Raw genomic sequence first — 22,861 nt, forward strand, 5'->3', positions numbered from 1 at the left:
GAGGAGGGGCATTAACGGAAATTAGAGAAGTCAATGTTCATGCCATCAGGTTGGAGGCTACCCAGCCGGTATATAAGCTGTTGTTTGTCCAACCTGAGTGTGGCTTCATCTTGACAGTAGAGGAGGCCATGGATAGACATATCAAAATGGGAATGGGACGTGGAATTAAAATGTGTGGCCACTGGGAGATCCTGCTTTCTCTGGCAGACAGAGCGTAGGTGTTCAGCGAAATGGTCTCCCAGTCTGCGTTGGATCTGACCAATATATAAAAGGTCACACCGGGAGCACCAGACACAGTATACCACACCAGCCGACTCACAGGTGAAGTGTCGCCTCACCTGGAAGGACTGTCTGGAGCCCAGAATGGTGGTGAGGGAGGAAGTGTAAAGGCAGGTGTAGCACTTGTTCCGCTTACAAGGATAAGTGCCAGGAGGGAGATCTGTGGGAAGGGATGGGGGGGAACAAATGGACAAGGGAGTCGTGTAGGGAGCTATCCCTGCGGAAAGCAGAAAGAGGGGGGAGGGAAAGATGTGCTTGGTAGTGGGATCCTGTTGGAGGTGGCGGAAGTTACGGAGAATTATACGTTGGACCTGGAGGCTGGTGGGGTGGTAGGTGAGGACAAGGGGAACCCTATCCCGAGTCGGGTGGCGGGCAGATGGGGTGACGGCAGATGTGCGGGAAATGGGAGAGATGCGTTTGAGAGCAGAGTTGATGGTGGAAGAAGGGAAGCCCCTTTGTTTAAAAAAGGAAGACATCTCCTTCGTCCTGGAATGAAAAGCCTCATCCTGAGAGCAGATGCGGCGGGGACGGAGGAATTGTGAGAAGGGGATAGCATTTTTGCAAGAGACAGGGTGGGAAGAGGAATAGTCCAGGTAGCTGTGAGAGTCTGTAGGCTTATAGTAGATATCAGTAGATAAGCCGTCTCCAGAGATGGAGACAGAAAGATCAAGAAAGGGGAGGGAGGTGTCAGAGATGGACCAGGTAAATTTGAGGGCAGGGTGAAAGTTGGAGGCAAAGTTAATGTAGTCAACGAGCTCAGCATACGAGCAGGAGGCAGCGCCAATGCAGTTGTCGATGTAGCGAAGGAAAAGAGGGGGACGGATACCCGTATAAGCTTGGAACATGGACTGTTCCACAAAGCCAACAAAAAGGCAGGCATAACTGGGACCCATGCGGGTGCCCATGGCTACACCTTTGGTTTGGAGGAAGTGGGAGGAGCCAAAGGAGATTGATGATTTCCCCTTTCGCATTTTCTTCATAGCATGTTCCACTTCTTCTTTCAGTATTGCTGGGCAATTACCTCTTGTGCTGCTTGTGTTATGCTGTCTCTGAGGTCTTCCCATTGCTGTTCTATAATAGTGATGTTTTGTAGAGCCTCGAATTTGTTCTTCACTGTTATTTGTTATTCATTTTTGATGTCACTGTTTTTCTCAAAAATCTCAAATTCAGCTTTGGCTCTACTCTTGGTCTTCTAAGCTTTCTGAGTCTCAGGTACATCACGCTGATTATTGGTATGTGATCACTGTAGCAGTCTGCACCTGGATACGTTTTGCATGATTTCAGAGCATTTCTATACCTTCTCCTTACAAGCACGTAATCAGTCTGGTTTCTGGTGTTATCCCCTGGGCTCTTCCACGTCCATAGTTTTCTCGGGTGTTGCTTGAAGACGGTATTACCAATTATATAATCTTCTTATGTGACCCACGTGTTACATGAAATACTATAGGAACAATAATGGAAGAGGTAGGACTGAGGGGTTCAGGAATGAGGCAGAACATAAGGAAGGAGATGTGGAAGAGGACAGAGCAATAATGAAGAAGCTATTCTTGACTCTGGTCATCAGGGCTATCAAGCTCCTATATCCAATGCGCCAAGGCCACATTTCTCACACCATCGTACATGAGACGCTACCTTAAGAAGGCAACATCTATGACCAAAGATCCCCACTATCTGAGTCATGGTATCTTCTTGCAGGTGCCATGTGGCAGGAGGTACAAAAGCCTAAAGTCCACACCACCAGGTTCAAGAATAGCTACTACATTCGATTCCTGAACCACTGTAGAACCCAAATCACCACCTCAGTATAGCAACACTATGACCACTCGGCACTACAATGGAATTAGTTTTTTTTTGTTCCAGTTGTCATTTCTTTCTTGTATAATTTTGTGCATGCTTTGTCTCTGATGCTACATTCTTGTGATGCTGCTGCAAGTAAGTTCTTCACTGCGTTGAGCATGCATGCACTTGTTGATATGACAATGAACTCAACCTTGACTCTTCACCTTGTCTTCTCCAGGAAGGCAGAAGCCAGAGTGGCAGGCATCCTTGACAATACTACTAGCCTTCAAGCACCATGAAGATAGATTGAACTGAAGGAAGTGACGAGCCTGGAATTAACAAGGCAGTGTTTACCACTCTCCGCAGGTTCTAAAGGTGTAGGGCAGAGTGGTTGTTGTACCAGGCTGAGAAGCAACCACATTAGGTTTATTTTTAAACACTCCCACTCTGGCCTTTCTGTCTGTGATTTCCTGCATCATTATAGCGAGGCCCAGCACAACATTGAGAAAGAGCTTCTCATCTTCCCCAGCAGACATTGCAACCTACAAGGCTCAGAATGGAATTTTCCAACTTTAGTTAACTTGCTGTGTCAGAATCGACCATTTCTGCCCGTCATCCATCAGTGAGCATGGCCCATGATCTTGTTCTCCATTAGAACAGGCTGACCAGCTGTGCTTGCCCCATGGCCCTGCTAATAGCAGCTGAGACAACGAAACCTAATATACCCGTAGCCACTATTTTAGCACATTTGGTCTCACTTTGTCAGAAATATTCCCTTTGTTCTACCCATTTCCCTCCCCTCTGCCCCCAACTTTCTACTGAAAACTTATTCTCAGGGAGGCTGAGAGGCATAAGAGTATGAGAAAATAGCAGGCGTGGGCAATTCAATATAATCATGACTTATCTATGCTGGCCCCAACTCCTCTTTTGCACCAGTTCCCCATAACACTCAATTCCGTAATCTTTTAAGGACATTTAACTTCACCTCAAATATTTCTGATGATGTGGCCTCTAAACACTCTCAAGAGCAGAGAATTACAAGGATTCACTACCCACTGAGAGAAGAAATTTCTATGCACCTCAGCCTTAAATAACTGGCCTCTTCTTCAACTGTGTCCTGTCATTCACAGCTGTCCCACAAGGAAAAATATTTCAAACCCCCACTCGGGTCTTATACGTTTGACTATAACATATAGGAACAGAATTAGACCATTTGGCCCTTCGAGTCAGATCTGCTATTTCATCATGGCTGATCCACTTCCCTCCCAGCCCCAATCTCCTGCCTTCTCTTGTAACTCTTAATGCCCTAACTAGTCAAGAACCTGTCAACCTCGGCCTTAAATATACCCAATGACTTGGCTTCCATAGCTACCTGTGGCAAGAAATTCCACTGATTCACCACGCTCTAGCTAGAAAAACTTCCTCCTCATCTCCATTCTAAATGGTCATCTCTTTATTCTGAGACTATGTACTCTGGTCTTAGACTCCCCCACCATTGGAAACATCCTTTCCATATACACCCTTTCGAGGCTTTTAAACATTCACTAGGTTTCAATGAGATCCTCATCATTCTTCTGAATTCCAGTGTGTATATGCCCAGAGCCATCAAACACTCCTCACATGACAAGCCTTTCAAACCCAGAATCATTCTCGTGAACCTCCTTCAATGTCAGTACATCCATTCCAAGGGGCCCAAAACTGCTCACAATACAGCAAGTAAGGCCTCACAAGTTCCTTTTAAAGCTGCAACATTATATCCTTGCTTTTATATTCTACTCCTCTCGAAATGAATGCTAACATCGCATATGCCTTCCTCACCACCAAATCAACCTGCAAATTAACCTTTAGGTGATCCCACACAAGGACCCCTAGTCCCTTTGCACCTCGTATTTCTGAATTTTCTCTCCAATCAGAGATTTTTTCTACCAAAGTGCACTTCCCATCACTGTATTCCACTGTATCTGTTTCTGCTATTTCTTTGCCCATTCTCCTAATCTGTGCAAGTCCTTCTGTAGACACTCTGCTTCCACAAGGCTGTCTGCCCTACCTTTGTATCACCAACAAACTTGGCCATAAAGCTATCAATTCTGTTATCCAAATCATTGACATAGAATGTAAAAAAATATAGTGGTCCCAACACAGACTCCCGTGGAACACCAGCAGCCAACCAGAAAAGGCTCCCTTTATTCCCACCCTTTGCCTCCTGCCAATCAGCTAATGCTCAGTCCACACTGGAATCTTCCCTCAACTTATTAAGCAGCCTCATGTCAGGCAACTTGTCAAAGGACTTCTGAAAATCCAAGTATACATCAACCACCGATTCTCTTTTGTCTACCCTACTTGTTATTTCTTCAAAGAATTCCAACAGATTGTATGGGTAAGATTTTCCCTTGAGGAAACCATGCTGACTACAGCCTATTTTATCAGTTGCCTCCAGGTTCCTCAAAATCACATCCTTAACAATCGACTCCAACAACTTCGCAACCACTGAAGACAGGCTAACTGGTCTATATTTTCCCTTTCTTCTGCCTCTCTCCCCTAGAAACATAGAAAACCTGCAGCACAATACAGGCCCTTTGGCCCACAAAGTTGTGCCGAACATGTCCCTACCTTAGAAATTACCAGGCTTACCCATAGCCCTCTATTTTTCTAAGCTCCATGTACCTATCCAAAAGTCTCTTAAAAGACCTTATCGTATCTGCTTCCACCACCGTTGCCAGCAGCCCATTCCATGCACTCACCACTCTCTGTGTAAAAAACTTACCCCTGACATCTTCTCTGTACCTACTTCCAAGCACCTTAAAACTGTGCCCTCTTGTGCTAGCATTTTCAGCCCTGGGAAAAAGCCTCTATCCACACGATCAATGCCTCTCATCATCTTAAACACCTCTATCAGGTCACCTCTCATCCTCCGTTCCTCCAAAGAAAAAAGGCCAAGTTTACTCAACTTACTCTCATAAGGCATGCTCCCAATCCAGGCAACATCCTTGTAAATCTCCTCTGCACCCTTTCTATGGTCACCACATCACTCCTATAGTGAGGCAACCAGAAATGAGCACAGTACTCCAAGTGGGGTCTGATCAGGGTCCTATATAGCTGCAACATTACCTCTCGGCTCTTAAACTCAATCCCACGATTAATGAAGGCCAATGCACCGTATGCCTTCTTAACCTCAGAGTCAACCTGCATAGCAGCTTTGAGTGTCCTATGGATGCAGACCCCAAGATCCCTCTGATCCTCCGCTCTGCCAAGAGTCTTACCATTAATACTATATTCCGCCATCATATTTGACCTACCAAAATGAACCACATCACACTTACCTGGGTTGAATTCCATCTGCCACTTCTTAGCCCAGTTTTGCATCCTATCAATGTCTCACTGTAACAGCCCTCCACACTATCCACAACACCTCCAACCTTTGTGTCATCAGCAAATTTACTATCCCATCCCTCCACTTCCTAATCCAGGTCATTTATAAAAATCACGAAGAGTAGGGGTCCCAGAATAGATCCCTGAGGCACACCACTGGTGACTGACCTCAATGCAGAATAGGACCCATTTACAACCACGCTTTGCCTTCTGTGGCAAGCCAGTTCTGGATCCACAAAGCAATAACACCTTGGATCCTATGCCTCCTTACTTTCTCAATAAGCCTTGCAAGGGGTACCTTGTCAAATGCCTTGCTGAAATCCATATACGTACACTACATCTACCTTCATCACATGTTCAGTCACATTCTCAAAAAATGCAATCAGGCTCGTAAGGCACGACCTGCCTTTGACAAAGCCATGCTGACTATTCCTAATCATATTATGCCTCTCCAAATATTCATAAGTCCTGCCTCCAAGGATCTTCTTCATCAATTTACCAACCACTGAAGTAAGACTCACTAGTCTATAATTTCCTCGGTTATCTTTACTCTTTTTGTTGAATAATAGAACAACATCTGCAACCCTCCAATCCTCCGGAACCTCTCCCATCCTCATTGATGATGCAAAGATCATTGTCAGAGGCTCAGCAATCTCTTCCCTCGCCTCTCACAGTAGCCTGGGGTACACTTCGTCCAGTCCCAGTGACTTATCCAACTTGATACTTTCCAAAAGCTCCAGCACATCCTCTTTCTTAATATCTACATGCTCAAGCTTTTCAGTCCGCTGCAAGTCATCCTTACAATCACCAAGATCCTTTTCCGTAGTGAATACTGAAGCAAAATACTGTACTCATTAAGTACCTCTGCTATCTCCTCCAGTTCCATACACACTTTTCCACTGTCACACTTGATTGGTCCTATTCTCTCATGTCTTATCCTCTTGCTCTTCAACAGGATACCTTGGGGTTTTCATTAATCCTGTCTGCCAAATCCTCCTTATGGCCCCTTCTGGCTCTCCTAATTTCTTTCTTAAGCTCCCTCCTGCTAGCCTTATAATCACACAGATTTCTATCACTACTGAGTTTTCTGAACCTTTCGTAAGCTCTTCTTTTCTTCTTGACTAGATTTACAACAGCCTTTGTACACCACAGTTCCTGTACCCTACCATCCTTTCCCTGTCTCATTGGAACGTACCTATGCAGAACTCCATGTAAATATCCCTGAACATTTGCCACATTTCTTCCATACATTTCCCTGAAAACATCTGTTCCCAATTTATGCTTCCAAGTTCTTGCCTGATAGCCTCATATTTCCCCTTACTCCAATTAAACGCTTTCCTAACTTGACTCTTCCTATCCCTCTCCAATGCTATAGTAAAGGAGATAGAATTGTGATCACTATCTCCAAAATGCTCACCCACTAAGAGATCTGACACCTGACCAGGTTCATTTCCCAATACCAGATCAAGTACAGCCTCTCCTCTTGTAGGCTTATCTACATATTGTGTCAAGAAACCTTCTTGAACACACCAAACAAACTCCACCCCATCTAAACCCCTCACTCTAGGAACATGCCAATCGAAGTAATGGAGTGACATCAGCAATTTTCCAGTCCTCCAGATTATACTGATCTTTGAAAAATAATTACTAATGCTCCACAATTTCTTCAGCCTCCTCTTTCAGAGCCATAGGGTGTAGCCCATTTGGTCCAGGTGACATATATACCTTCAAGCCTTTCAGCTTCCCAAGCACCTTCTCCATAGTAATTGCAACTGCGCTCACTTCTGCCCTCTGACATTCTCGAACCTCCAGCATATGCTAGTACCTTCCACAGTGAAGACTAATACAAAATAGTTACTCAGATTGTCAGCTATTTCCTTATCCCTCATTACTATTTCTCCAGCACCATTTTCCAGTGTCTAATATCTACTCTCACCTCTCTTTTACTCTTTAAATATCTGAAGGAACTTTTGGTAACCTCCTTAATATTATTGGCTAACTTAACTTTGTATTCCACCATTCCCCTCTTTTTGACTTTAAGTTGGCCACTGTTGACTTTTAAAAGCCTCCCAATCTCCTAATTTCCACTAATTTTTGCTCTACTATATGCCTTTATTTGGCTTTTATGGTAGCTTTAACTTCCTTTGTCAGCCACATTGTGTCATCGTGCCTTAGAATACTTCTTCCTCTTTGGGATGTATATAGCTTGTGCCTTCCAAATTGATTCCAGAAATTCATCCCTGTTAGTGTCCTCTTTACTCCACTGTAATACTGATACATCTGACCTTAGCTTCTCCCTCTCAAACTGCAGAGTCAGTTTTATTATATTATGATCACTGGCCTCTAAGGGTTCCTTTACCTTAAGCTCTCTAATCAATTCCAGTCCATTGCACAACACCAAATCCATAACAGCTGATCCCATAATTGGCTCAACCATGAGCAGCTCTAAAAACCCATCCTTAAGCATTCTACATGCTCCCCCTCTTGAGATCCAACACCAGCCTAATTAGGAAACATTGAAATTCCCCATGATTATCATAACATTGCTCTTTTGACAAGCATTTTACATCTTTCACTGTAATTTGCGGCCCACATCTTTGCTACTGTTCAAGGTTGATATACCCTTGCTGTTTCTTAGCACTTTCCATAATAATTCTACACCTTCCGATCCTATGTCACTTCTAAGGATTTGATTTTACTTTTTATCAATGAACCATGCCACCTCTCCCCCTACCTGCCTGTCCTTTCAATACAACATGCACCCTCAATATTCCTACCCACGTGATGGGAGCCAACATGTACCAATATCGGTTACACATTAGAGCCAATATCTAGCCAATATTCTGGCTGCTCACCCTCCCCGTTTAGACTACCATGGACCTGGCCCACTACACCCGACCATAGCATTTGGGAGGCAACATACCAACCAACTGTCTCTATTATGTCCACAGAATCTCTTCTCTATTCCTCTAACTATGGAATCTCCTATCAGTATTGCAGCTCTCTTCACCTTCCTTCTCTTCCGAGCCACAGCATCAAACAGTGCCGGAGACTCAGTCACTGTGGCTCCCCCTGGTAAGTTGTCCCCCTCAACTTGTTATTGAGGGGATCAGCCACAGGGGTACTCTGCACTGGCTGCCCAATTCACTTGCTTCTCCTGGCGGTCACCCAGGTACCTGCCTCCTAAGGTGATTACCTCCCTGTAGCTGCTATTTACCATTTCCTCAATCTACCACATGAGCTGAAGCTCCAGTTCCTTAACACGTTCTCTGATGAGCCTCAGCTCAGTGCACCTACTGCAGACGTGGTCCCCTGGGAGGCCGAGGTCTCCCAGAATTCCCACATCTCACACAAAGAACACAACACAGACCTTGGTGCCATTCTCACTGCTCTAACTATGCACTAACAGATAAGAAATGAAAAATAAATATAGAAACTTACTTTGAACTCATCCTTCTGAACTCCAAGGAATACAGACCCAAAACTGTCCAGCCTCACTTGACACCACCGTCCAACTTTCTGTGCAGAGAGCAACTAAACCTATATTCACAGAGTCAGCAGTGCTGGATGGAATATTGATATAACATCAGCCAGCCACACAGGAAAACATGAGATGGTCTTTACTGCAAGACCATTTCCTATCCACTTTATAACAAGAGAGCTTTACACCCAGTCCTATCTCACTAACTTTTCATCCTATATTCACAAGCTGTGAATGAATGCAAGTCACTACAAGTAGTCTTGTAATGTCTTGTGACTTGCAGTAATGACTTTCTGCATTGGAGGTGCAAGTGCTGATGACTAACATTATCAAGAGCACAGAAAAGAGCTGACAGATGACGTGCTAGCCACCTCTGACTGCTTCAAGAATTATTTAATGCACAGTAATCCAAGTCCTTGATTATGCCAACAGCAGTAATCCTCTTACCTTCAAAGGCTTTTTCAAATCCACGTCTGAATGAATACTCAGCTCTCTCAGTGCGTCGCTGACCAGGTTATCCCGCTGAACATGCAGAATGAGGAAGGGGCTACTGGTCAGAAATGGCCCCATTGTGAGTAACATGAAGATATTCTCCAGACTGGTCCTGTTCACTGCAATCTGTAACAAGAGGCACAGTTAGGATACTTTGTCGTGGGCCATCTAAGATACAAAAGCTTGAAAGCACTTAATACCAGACTCAAGGTCAGCTCCTATCCCGTGATTCTCAAGACTCTTAAATGGAGCTTCCATGTGCTAAAACTGAATGATTGATCTCTCAGTCTATCTCATTCTTTCCCTTGCACTTTATTTCTTTACCTGCTCTGCATTTTCTCTGTAGCTGCGACACAATATTCTTCATTCTGTTTTTCTTTTACTACTTCAGTGTTATAATACGTGGCATGATCTGTCTGGATGCCATGCAAACTAAAACTTTTTACTGTATCTCAGTACACGTCAACAATAATAAGACAATATCAATCCCAGCTTAGCACTATTATCTCCGTAACTTCCTTAATATTTTTTATTCCTCTAACTCTGCCTGCTGAAGCATGTCTTCATCATTCATCTCATCAAGATCTTAATAAAGATCCTAAATGAGCTGAAGATAACAGGTCCAAGTGAACATTTCCATCACCTTTTGCTTTGTTTCAAGAACTTAAGATCCTAGTGATATTTGATTTCTCATTCCTAGTTAAATCACTAACATGTGAGACATAACAGCATTTTTACCTAGTGAGCTTTCAAAAGGAAAATATAGTTGCACATTGATCAGTTTTGAACCAAGTACCTGACCTGAATGAGGGGTGACTTGATACCTATCGAATGGTAAAGGACCTTGATAGAGTGGATGTGGAGAGGATGTTTCCTATGGTGGGAGAGTCGATCACCAGAGGACACAGCCTCAGAATAGAAGGGCATCCTTTTAGAACGGAGGTGAGGAGGAATTTCTTTAGCCAGAGAGTGGTGAATCTGTTGCCACAGGCAACTGTGGAATCTCTATGTTTACTTAAGACAGATTTTGATAGATTCTTGACTGGTCTGGGCATCAAAGGATACGGGGAAAAGGCAGGAAATTGGGGCTGAGAGGAAAAGTGGATCAGCCATGATGAAATGACAGAGCAGACTCAACGGGCCAAATGGCCCACTTCCGCCTATATCTTGTGGTCTTGTGGACTGTCGACATATTGGAACTCAAAGGGGTATATTCATCTGCTGTGTCTGTGCAATGGCTTTTAAAAGCCAACTTGCAATGCTCTGCAAATGTTTCCTTTTCACATACACTCATTCGACACTTTACTATTTACACCTTTCAACCCAGAGTGGTCTGCTGAGGTTGCTGTAGCCCATTTGCTTCAAGGTTCGATGTGTTGTGCATTCCGAGATCCTCTGCTGTACAGCGCTGTTGTAACATGTGGTTAGTTGTGTTATTGTCACCTCCTACACATTCTCCTCTGACCTCTCATTTTCGCCTACAGAACCCGCTCACTGGATTTTTTTTCCCATTTTTACACACCAATCTTCGTAAACTCAAGAGACTGTTGAAAATCCCAGGAGATCAGTTTCTGAGATGCTCAAACCACCCCGTCTGGCACCAACAATCATTCCACAGTCAAAGTAATTTAGATCATATTTCTTCCCCATTCTGATGTTTGGTCTGAACAACTCTTGACACACCTGTATGCTTTTATGCACTGAGCTGCTGCCATATCATTGGCTAATTAGATAATTGTATTAATGGGCAGCTGTACAGGTGTACCTAATCAAGTGGCCACTCAGTGTATTTATATAATTTTCCTCTAGAGGTCTGAATCCATCCCCTGTATCACCCCCTCTGGCCCTATACAGGTGTGTCCCCCCTTTACGCCACTTCGCTTTTAAGAAAGACCTACATCAGTACCTGTTTTCGCTAACCAAAAGAAATCCAAAGAGGATTTTCGCTTTTCCAAAAAAAGGTGCCCGCTTTAAACTTGTGTTTACCCCGAGAAAGACTACCATGACCATGAAGCCTTGCACGGGCAGGTGTGTGCATATGCAGGTAAGCGCAATTTTTATTCTACAAATTGATTTTGACTAAATCTTCCCAATTCTGGTAACTGAAAATACACTGTACATGCATTATTTCTACTTTATATAGGCTGTGTATTTATCATTTCAGTCCTGCTTTTACTATATGTTAGTGTTATTTTAGGCTTTATGTGTTATTTGGTATGATTTGGTAGGTTATTTTTGGGGTCTGGGAACGATCAAAAATTTTTCCCATATAAATTAATGGTAATTGCTTCTTCGCTTTACACCATTTCGGCTTACAAACCGTTTCATAGGAACACTCTACTTTCGGATAGTGGTGGAAACCTGTATTCTCAATCAAACAACTTACTGTATATGCAATTCTCATTTGGATCTTATGCAGTTATCTCAACTCTGAACCCTCTGCTCATCAACATTTCAGCCAGTGGTCAAACTCTTTCCTAAACCTCCTTTTCAAATTCTGAGGCTCTTATGTTTGTCCTTAACATTTGGCACAACTCCAGTTCCTCAGGTCTTCATACCCATTGAAAGCAAAGCTAACGAATGAGTCTCGGCACAACTTATTCAGTACATAAACCAAACCCAGAGGGCAGTTCTGCCACTTGCCCAGAGAACAAACAAATTTGGACAAGGGTGATAGGCAAGCCCATTTATAGGACTGAACCAAAGAAGCAAATTGTATTTTATTGGCATGAAAATGCAAATGGGATTCCAACCTAGTCCATTTGTTATCTCCACTGCTTATTTATAAATTATGGTGGGTGTAGAAGAAAAACATGTGATGGTAACTAAGCAAGAATCCAAGAAAATGATTTCAGACTAATCAAGTGCATTGTGCAAAGTGATAGTTTGACATGAGGTACATTGACACAAAGCCACAAACTACGCTATTTATGTATTTTTAGTCGCGATAGGGGGCCACTTAACCCATCAGTTTTGTGCTTGTGTACCAAGTGATTCTATTCCCCTACTAATTTCCCTCTATCCTAAACTCCCCACATTCCCATTAATTCCGTCACCCAGCTACATGGGGACAATTTACAATGGTTAATTCACCTACCAAACTGAACATTTTTGGAAAATGGGGAACTAAAGCACCTGGAAGAAAAACGTGCAAACTGCACACGAACAGCATCAGAGGCAGATTGAACCTGAGATACTGGAGCTGTGAGATAGTTCTACTAATCAATCACTGTGTCACCTCCTCACCACACAAAACATAGCTGAAGGCATGGTTTAGCTCGGAGATCTGTGATCTTATTTGGTTGGCATGCAACATTTTACTGCCAACCTCCATACAACATACCTGCATCTGTAAGGCAGCATCAGTCTGTAACATCTTTGTCTTTGCCTGAGCGTTCAAAACAAAGGGATAGGTGCAAAAAGCAACAGGGACCTGGAACAGATCAAACAACATATCTTAAGACAAAACAGCACTTGCAAATACTATGTGCCTTGAGAAACATGAGTCTCATCATTGGTTCAGTGAGAACATTCTCATTTCTGGGTGAGAAATCAATAGATTCACAGAGGAATACTACACAGAAAGAGGCCCTTTGGCCCAGCTCTTCCACACTGATCATGCTGCTCCACCAAATTAATCCCAATTGTCCACATTTGGCCCATATCCCTCCAAGTCCCTCCTATCTATGTACTTATCCAAATGTCTTTTAAACGATGTTATTATACCTGCCTCAACCATTTCCTCTGTCAACTCATTCCATATACACCATCCTTTGCACAGTGAAGTTGCCCCTCAGTTCCCTTTTCAATCTTTCACTGTTCACCTTAAACTTACGCCTTCTCGCTTTTAGTTCCTCATCCCTGGAAAAAAGATTACTTGCATTCACTCTGTCTACACCTCTCACCATTTTATACATCTCTGTAAGGTTACCCCTCAATCTATGTTCCAAGGAATAAAGCCCTTGCCTGCCCAGCCTCTCACCATAACTCAGGCCCTCAAGTTCCAGCAGCACCCCTTGTAAAATGGAAATATATACTCATAAAAATAAACTTGTCAAACAAGAACTTCTCTTTCAAAAACTGTTTTTCTTTATTGCATTATGATTGTATTGTCATGTTATGACTGCTTTTCAAATGTAATCCATCATTTTCTTAACAGTTGCTCAGTTTCCTGTTTTCTGTCTTACTCCCTCCTTGAAAGGAGATTCTTCAATTCCAAGCATCCTGTTCCTAACAGAGTAATAGCATACCGAAGATCTGCATTTTTCAGAATCATGTTCTTAGGGAACAGAATGTTAGTAAACTGAGACAATCATTAATATCTGCCTGAGAGCTGATAGAAGACAACACCATCGTAACTCTGTTAAATGGAAAGTGAGCTGAGATTTGGAAAGGACTTGGGGATCAACAGACAGCTAATTTTCAATGTCGATTAATAACTCAATTTAGATGACCGATAAATGGTATAAAGTATTTAGGTATAAGAGTTGATAATGATATAAAGAATTTATATAAATTAAATTATTTGCCATTATTGAAAAAAATTCAAGAGGATCTTGATAAATGGATGATATTACCAATAACATTAATAGGTAGAGTCAATGCTGTAAAAATGAATATATTCCCTAGATTACAATATTTATTCCAAACACTACCAATACAATTACCGCAGACATTTTTTCAAGAGTTAAATAAATGTGTGAGGAAATTCCTTTGGAAAGGTAAGATGTCAAGAATATCGTTGGAAAAATTGACATGGAAATTTAACCTACGAGGGTTACAATTACCAAGTTTTAAGAATTATTACAAAGCAAATCAACTTAGATTTATTGCATCTTTTTTTGATGAAGATAAACCGGCATGGATTAGAATAGAATTAGACAAAATAGGAGAAAATATACCAGAAGATTTTATATATAAATGGGAATCTAAATGGATACGGGAAAAGAAAGAATCTCCTATACTAAAACATTTGATTGATTTATGGAATAAGATAAATATTGATGATGAGATAAAGAAATCTTTATTAGCAAAGAGACCTTTAATTCAAAATAAACTTATCCCTTTTACAATGGATAATCAACTTTTATATAACTGGTTTCACAAAGGGATTAGATATATAGGAGACTGTTTTGAAGGAGGTATATTAATGTCATTTGACCAATTAAAGAATAAATACAAAATATCAAATAACACTCTTTTCTGTTATTTCCAATTAAGGGCTTATTTAAGAGAAAAACTGGGTCAAACAATGTTATTGCCGAAACCTAATGAAATAGAAACTTTATTTCATAAAGGAAAAGTTTTAAAAATTATTTCTGGTATGTATAATTTGATTTAAAAACAGGCAATTAAACACGGAATTCATAAGTCAAGACAAAAATGGGTAACTGATTTGAATATTAAAATTGATGAAACAAGTTGGTCAAGATTACGTCTTGACAGTATGACAAATACAATAAATGTTCGATTAAGATTAGTACAATATAACTTTTTACATCAAATATATATTACACCACAAAAAATAAATAGATTAAACTCAAATTTATCTGATCAATGTTTTCGATGTAATCAAGAAATTGGTACTTTTTTACACTCTACTTGGTCCTGTTTTAAAATTCAACCTTTTTGGACAAATTTACGAGTTTTACTGGAACAAATTATTGGAATACAACTTCCACATAATCCAACAATATTTTTACTAGGTGATATTGAAGGGATAAAATCGAAATCCAAATTGAATAAATATCAGAAAGAATTCATAAAAATTGCATTGGCAGTAGCCAAAAAGGCTATTGCAGTTACTTGGAAATCGGATTCATACTTAAGTATAGATCGTTGGAAGAATGAAATTTTTAGCTGCATTCCACTTGAAAAAATTACTTATAATTTAAGAGATAAATATGAAATATTTCTGAAAATTTGGCATCCTTATTTACAAAAAATAGGATTAAATATATAGGTGCTCCGAAGATAAAATTATTGGTTATCTGGGGTAAGAAATAAATATACATATTAAAGCTATTATGAACTCCATGGAGCATGTGGGGATCTTCCGATATCCAGGCATTCTTTCTTTCTTTCTTTTTTCTTTCTTTCTTTCTTTTTTCTTCTCTTTTTTTTTTCTATAGGGATATGTTAGGGGGGAGGGGTTAAGGGGATGGGGAAAGTATTGATAATTTTTTTTTCTTTCTGTAACCTATTTGAAAATTCAATAAAAAAAAAATTTAAAAACAGACAGCTAATTTTCCGACTATCGTACACAATGAGCAGAATGGGTACCTTACGTGTGTATGACTAAATCAAAGGAACAAGACCCTACTTTGACTCAGAGTCTAAACTGATACCTCACATTATGTGCAGAGAAGTTATATTAGGATCATGAATTGCTTTCACAAGAATGCAGAAGACATGGGAGTTAGCACAGTTTAACAATGAAGACTTCATGTATATTTATTATTAGATTCATGGTCATAGTTATACAACATGGAAAAAGGCCCTTCATCCCAAGTTGTCCAAGCACACCAAGTTGTCATCCTGAGCTAGTTCTACTTGCCTGTGTTGGTTCACATCCTTCAAAATCATTCCTATCCATGTGCTAATTGGCTTTTAAATGTTGAGATTGTACCTGTCTCTACCAATTATTCCGAAAACTCATTCTATCAACCCATCACCATCTGGGCATAAAAGCTGTCCTTCAGATCTCCTTTAAAACTTTCTGCTCTCACCTTAACTATATAACCATATAACAATTACAGCACAGAAACAGGCCATCTCCGCCCTTCTAGTCTGTGCCGAACGCTTACTCTCACCTAGTCCCACCTACCTGCACTCAGCCCATAATCCTCCATTCCTTTCCTGTCCATATACCTATCCAATTTTTTTTTTTTAATGACAAAATTGAACCTGCCTCTACCACTTTTACTGGAAGCTCGTTCCACACAGCTACCACTCTCTGGAGTAAAACCTTTTCCATCTCATTTCAAATACCCCTACCAGGGGAAAAGTACTATAAATCTGGAATAAAAGCTTGCCTCAATAATGATAACCAAGAAACAATTGATTGTTTGTAATAAACCAAATGGTTCACTACTGCCCTTCAGAAGAGGAAACATACCATCCTTACCAAGCCTGGTATGGCTCATCACAAAGGTTGACTCCTAATATTCCAGTTCAGGGGCAATAATGAGAAGAGCATAAATGGTGACATTGCCAATGACATTCACATCCCTTAAAGGAGTGGAAATGAAAAAGGAATTCTCAGTTGGACAAACCATTGAACAAAGATCAGTCATTCACATGGGACCTCACTCTGTCCAAGATAGTGTGGTAATACTGCAAATACACTGCTACATCCTGGGAAAGGGACTGGGTGTTTTATAAAAGTACAAGTTTTTTTTAACTGGGAACGACTAAGGTCGAAAGACTAACCAAAGTTGTCCAAAATATTAGAATTGTATGATGTTTGCCTACCTCTGCAATGGCTGGTTGGATTTTCTGTAAAATAAAAACAGACATGTAAATTATAAAGAAATAGAAAAGAGAGTTAAGAGCCTGTGCCAACTTATGAAACTATAACAGATTTAGAATTGATCTACTTACAACTCCAGCATGTTGAGATGCCCAGTATAGATAATCAGATTCAATGTTGACCAAATTGTTGAGTTCATGGATGTAAAACACATCATAGTCAACATGGTTAGCGACTGTATTAACCTGTGCAACGACATGAAGAAAGCGAGACCAGTTCAGATATGCAATTGCAAGTAACAGGAGTACTATACATAGTATACAGTTGCCCAAAAGTTAAACTGCAATGAGCAACAATTTTAACACATCTGAACTTCTGGGCTTGGAAATAACTGGCTACTATTTTCATCTATTTTCCTCAGCAGGCAACCAGCACCTTTCCAAGACCAGTAGAGTCTTTTTTAATACATGTCAGGTCTGAAGGTCAAAATTGAGACCCAACTACATATTAACTTCTGTAGCAGTGCTTTTTGTCAATTATAAGCACAATAAATTCTGCAGATGCTGGAAATCCAAAGTAACACACACAAAGTGCTGGAGGAACTCAACAATTCAGGCAGCATCTATAGAAATTAATAGATAGTCAAAGTTTCCAGCCGAGACTTTTCTCTAGGGCTGGAAAGGAAGGGGAAAGACACCACAGTAATAAGGTGGGGCATGGGGAAGAAGGACTAGCTAGAAGATGATAGGTGAAGCTATCTGTGTGGGAAAGGTAAAGTGCTGGAGAAGAAGGAATCTGATAGGAGACCATTGGAGAAAGGAAAGAAGGGGGCACCAAGGGTAGGTGAAAGGCAAGAGAGGAAAAAAGGTAAGAGGCCAGAGTGAGGAATAGAAGAGGGAAGCAGGAAGGGAAAAAAATCACTGGAAGGAGAAATCGATGTTTATGTCATCAGGTTGGAGGCTACCTAGAGGGAATAGGAGGTGTTGCCCCTCCACTATGGGAGTGGCCTCATTGTGGCAAAAGAGGAACTCATGGGCTGACATGTTAGAAAGGGATAGGAACTGGGCTCTGTAATTGTCCATTGATTTCCCACACAAAACAGATTTGGCTTCATTTTTCTAAACAGTGTGTATTTCTAACTCAGGATGGTGCTCGTTCTGTGAGAGATTAACAAAGCTGTCACTAACTATCATGGTCATTTTAACAGGTGGCTAAAATCCTTTCCATCACAACTTCAGAACTGACTGCCTTATGATATTTAACAAAAATAACTTTGCTCTTCACATCGAAAAGAAATACAATGGATTCTGGTTGAACCTGAACATCGGGATCAGTACATTTTTGCCCTATTAAGCTGCTGCCCCAATTAGCTGAAAATATGGAAATAATTTAAAAAAGTATAAAAAGATAAGTGAAATAAAAAATACGTATTTAAATGAAATACAGGAAAAACCAGAACACTATTAATATTACTACATTACTATAAACTGTGCATTAGTTCCTAATATTTATTTATAGAGCAATTCATCCTATGTACACTGTCGTGCTCTTTTAAATAACCAAAATCAGCGCAGACACCTAGTACCCATCATGGACTGTCTTCATACAATACTTTTGGCAAATGCATCAACAAAGTCTTCATTTTCAATATAACATTCAAGATGATTGCCGATACCTTCATAGTTCTTAACTTGTTGAAGTAGTGAAATAGTTTCATTTTCACTCCTGGCCATTTCTGGCACCTCCAAGCCTGAAAGCTTGAAATCACAGTGAGCGAAACAGTTCAGAGTTGTCTTCCTGTTTATTTCCTCACTATCAGTGACAAAAATCACTGCTTTTTGAACACAAACACACGCAAATGACACTAATTAAATACTATTCGCTCCAATCACAGTGTAGTGTCTAATGGCTACACATGTTGCTAATTTGAAACTGTTCTGCAACAGTCTCCTGTCCCAACTAAGCACCATAGTGCCCCAAATAAATGAAGGGAATCCTGGCCATTTTCTCCACTGTACCAAAACACAGCAAGCCCAAACAATATTTGACTCTGAGGCATATAAATAGATATGAGAGACTGATGAGCAACAGATTATTTAAAAAGGCAGATTTTAAGGATTAGCTTAAAGGAGGGATAGAAAAGTTTAGTGAGGGATTTCTGGAACTCAGGGCTTGGGCAGCTGGTGGAGTGATTAACATCAGGAATGCACACAAGCACAGAATGAATGGAGCAAAGGCGTCTCCACTGAGTTGGGGTGAGGGATTACAGAGATAAGGAGGGGTAAAGCCAAGAAAGGAGTTGGAAAGAGAAAGGGGTTTAAATAAAAATAGTACCTGATGGGTAAATGAAGATGTCAAGTGTTCTGTTGAGAGCAGAACACTACAAGGCACCATCTAATTGAAATTAGGTTGAATAGAAAACTTTCTCTGGTGAGGTAGCAAGCTGGTCTAATATAAATTGAGCCTCACCCTCAACAGGGGGCAAGTCAAAAAAGTTATGTGGCTAACAGCAATTCTGACTGTTCCACATGCTATATTAAGGTTCACGTTTTATAAGCCATAAAGTACATTGGGAGAGAAGGATGTTGTATAAATGTAAGCTGATCTACCTTTAATGGGAAAGTACAGGACCCTCAATCAAAAGCCCCATCCTTTAAATATTCCCCATCTCCCACCGTTTCTACTTTTGGAGGTATACTTCTCAGAAGACGATAAGTTTTTGCTGTCAATCATTCCTAACAGGTACCTTGTGCAGTTTTTCCAAAACTCGAAGTGCATCATTGATATAATGGCTGAATGAAGGTGCCAACAGGGCAGTTCTCATTCTGGTCAGCAGGTACACCACTGCATCTTTATACAGCTCCACCAATCGGCTAAAATAGCCAGCACTCACCCAACACCACCAGTTATCTGGAAGGAGAAAAGACACATTAATTTATCTATGACTTTGTGCGAAGAATATCAGGAATCCTGCCCATCTTCCCGTCCTCAGGGTGATCTGGTAGACTGAACCATCTGTGATAGGACCTACCTCTGCATTCAGTGACCCACCTCATCCGTTATTCTTCTAGTGACACTGAGTCCACTTCTGCCCTCTTTACATTGTTCCCTCTACACAAATGCATCTCTTTAATTTCTACTACTTCTCATGGGCATCCTGTCCCAGTGGACTCACAAGAGCCACCTCTGACCACTCTCACCACGGACAATTCACTTGCAAACTCTTTCCGCGTCCACTCTTAGAAAAAATTCTAGAAACCTCAGAGCCCCCAGCTGCCCCTGTCCACTGGCCAGCGAACTCAGTTTATCTTCTGCAACTTCCAGCGCACTTAACCATTTCCTAACTTCCATCTTGAATCCAAAAGCCTGAAGGAACATGCCCCAAGGTCAAAATAGCTTCTCTCCCATTGTTATGAGACTATCGAACGGAACACCCATGCTAAAGGTGAACTCAAGCTCTCCCCATTTCACCATGTTGTGGCCCTTGAACTCTGTGATTGTAACACCAGGCTCTACATTCTGTTCTCATTTTTACTGCCTAAATGTGTTTATGTACAGAATGATCTGACCAGCTGGCATGCAAACAAACATTTTCACTGTTATTTCTGCACGTGCAACAACAGTAAACCAATACCAATATAGTCAGAGGAATTTCCCACTGCCTTTAGTTTCATCTCATTCTGTAACTATGGTTTCCGGTTGACCTAGACAGCTTGCAGCTTCACCACCCTGTTCACATCATTTCCTTCCATCTCTAAATAGTTCCTTTCTACAATATTGCTCACACCTGGTCTAAGGAACAGTACAAGTGTACTAAATCATGAAATATTCAGCCTCTTCAAATGAGTAATTTTCTTTCTGAATTATACAGCACGAAAACCGGCCCTTTGGCCCTACATATCCATCCAAACCTAGGTGTCCATTGGAGCTAGCCCCACTCTCAACCATTTGATCATATCCCTCTAAGCCAGGAACTGCCAACCTTGCTTAATGGTATTAGTCCACGGCATAAAAAAGGTTTGGGAACCCCTGCTCTAAGTCTTTCCTATCCATACCTGTCTAAATGTCCTTTAAACATTGTAATTGCACCTGCCTCTAGCAGCTCATTCCACATACCCACTACCCTCCATGTGGAAAACTTGCCCATCAATTGCCCTTCAAATATCTCTCCTCTTACACTATCTATGCCCTCAAGATTTAGACTCCCCTAATCTGGGGATAAAAACTGTGGCCATCCACTCAAGATTTAAAACCTTTGTAAGGTCACTCCTCTACCCCTTAGTTCAAGGGGTAAAAGTCACCACCTATCCAGCCTCTCCTTGCAACTCAAGTCTTCTAGTTCCAGTATCAGCCTCGTGTCTAATGACATCTTTCCTATAGCTAGACAATTACAGGTAAGTATTTTTTTCTATTAAATATGATATAATAGCTCAATAGACTCCCCACCCCCTGAAAAGAGCAGAGCAAACGGTGAAGGTGACAAAATTTTAGGCATCAGTGTGAATTAGTGGACCCTCCAGTTCCCTTTGGACAATTAGAGGTGGGGTCTGCCAGCAAATCCCGAAAAAATGAATCCTACTGGGAGTCTAATTTACTGTTCAAATTTTACCTTTAAGGCATTACTAACTGACTAATCAACAACAAAACACAGCCTGTTGCATTCTCGCTTTGACTGCATGGGTTTCCTCTGGGTGCTCCAGTTTCCTCCCACACCTCACAGACATATAGACTGGGAGGTTAAATGGCCACTGTAAATTGACCCTTTGGTGTAGTGAGTTCAGTTGATAGAAATGTGAGTAGAATATAATTGGTAATTGGTTTATCGCCGACACAAATACTGGGAGATAGTGAAAGGCTTTTGATCACGTGCCATCCAGACATATCACACTATACATAAAACAGTGTTACAGTTACAGAGGAAGTGCAGTGTGGGAAGGCAAATAAAATGTCTGGGCCATGATCAGGTAGACAATGTGATCAGGAGATTGTGGCGACCCACTTTCTGCGCAGGCGAATAGCCAGCGCGCGGGGGGAGACTTTGGTAATGCACCTCTGACGTCATTTCCGCCTGGAGAGGGCTGCAAAGTTTGAATAAACCAGTCTCGAAACGACTTACCGACTGCGTGTCGTTATTTCAGCGCTGTGTGTAGCACATCGCTACATTGGTGACCTTGACGGTCCAAACGGGATTTGGACCCAAGATGACCGACTCTTCATCTGTTCACGCAGTTTCGCTAAAACTGCTGACTTTCTGGACGCTGCGACCACACGTGTGGTTTAGCCAAGCAGAAGCCCAGTTCCAGATTCGGCAGATATCCTCTGATTCCACGCGTTACTACCACATGGTGAGCGCCCTTGACCAGGAGACGGCCGCCTAGGTTGTGGATTTCATACAGTCGTCCCCGGAAGAAGGCAAATATGAAGCATTCAAAGCAATGCTCATTGGGACCTTTGGCCTCTCACGGCGTGAGCGAGGTGCCCGCCTGCTTCACCTGGACGGTTTGGGAGACAGACTGCCGTCAGCATTGATGAACGAGATGCTGTCCCTGGCTGACGGACACAAGCCCTGCCTTACGTTCGACCAAGCATTCCTAGAGCGACTGCCCGAGGACATACATCTGCTGCTGGCCGACGCAGATTTCAGCGACCCCCGGAAGGTGGCAGCCCGGGCAGACGTGCTGTGGAAAGCCAAGAGGGAGAGTGTGGCGTCAGTCGGTCAGATTACCAGGCCACGCGCCCAACAGCAAACCAGACCAGGCCCGGTAGGGGGACGCACACAACACAGAGGCAGGAGTGAGGAGGCCAGTGAACAGTGGTGTTTCTTCCACCAGCGATGGGGCACAAAAGCCCGCCCTGCAAGAGCCAGGGCCAGCTGCCGCTAATGTCTATGGCGGCTGGCCACCAGGACAGCCTCTTGTACGTCTGGGACAAACAGTCGGGACGCCACTTCTTGGTCGACACCGGAGCAGAGATCAGCATCTTGCCCCTGA

At 41.9% G+C, this 22,861-nt stretch overlaps 1 protein-coding gene across 1 annotated transcript in view; it reads right to left on the reverse strand.

The window, feature by feature from the left end:
• LOC140726290 (probable E3 ubiquitin-protein ligase HERC3) overlaps positions 1-22,861 on the reverse strand; it is a 97,636-nt gene that overhangs the window by 30,467 nt on the left and 44,308 nt on the right. The window contains exons 14-18 of the mRNA XM_073042474.1: positions 19,618-19,781; positions 17,003-17,116; positions 16,874-16,897; positions 12,744-12,833; positions 9,356-9,526 (exon numbers count right to left, since the gene is read on the reverse strand). Coding sequence (XP_072898575.1) covers positions 9,356-9,526; positions 12,744-12,833; positions 16,874-16,897; positions 17,003-17,116; positions 19,618-19,781 — 563 coding nt within the window. The remainder of the gene's footprint in view (positions 1-9,355; positions 9,527-12,743; positions 12,834-16,873; positions 16,898-17,002; positions 17,117-19,617; positions 19,782-22,861) is intronic.

The sequence above is a fragment of the Hemitrygon akajei genome, chromosome 4 (genome assembly GCF_048418815.1).
Source record: "Hemitrygon akajei chromosome 4, sHemAka1.3, whole genome shotgun sequence".
In the NCBI taxonomy this organism is placed as follows: domain Eukaryota; kingdom Metazoa; phylum Chordata; class Chondrichthyes; order Myliobatiformes; family Dasyatidae; genus Hemitrygon; species Hemitrygon akajei.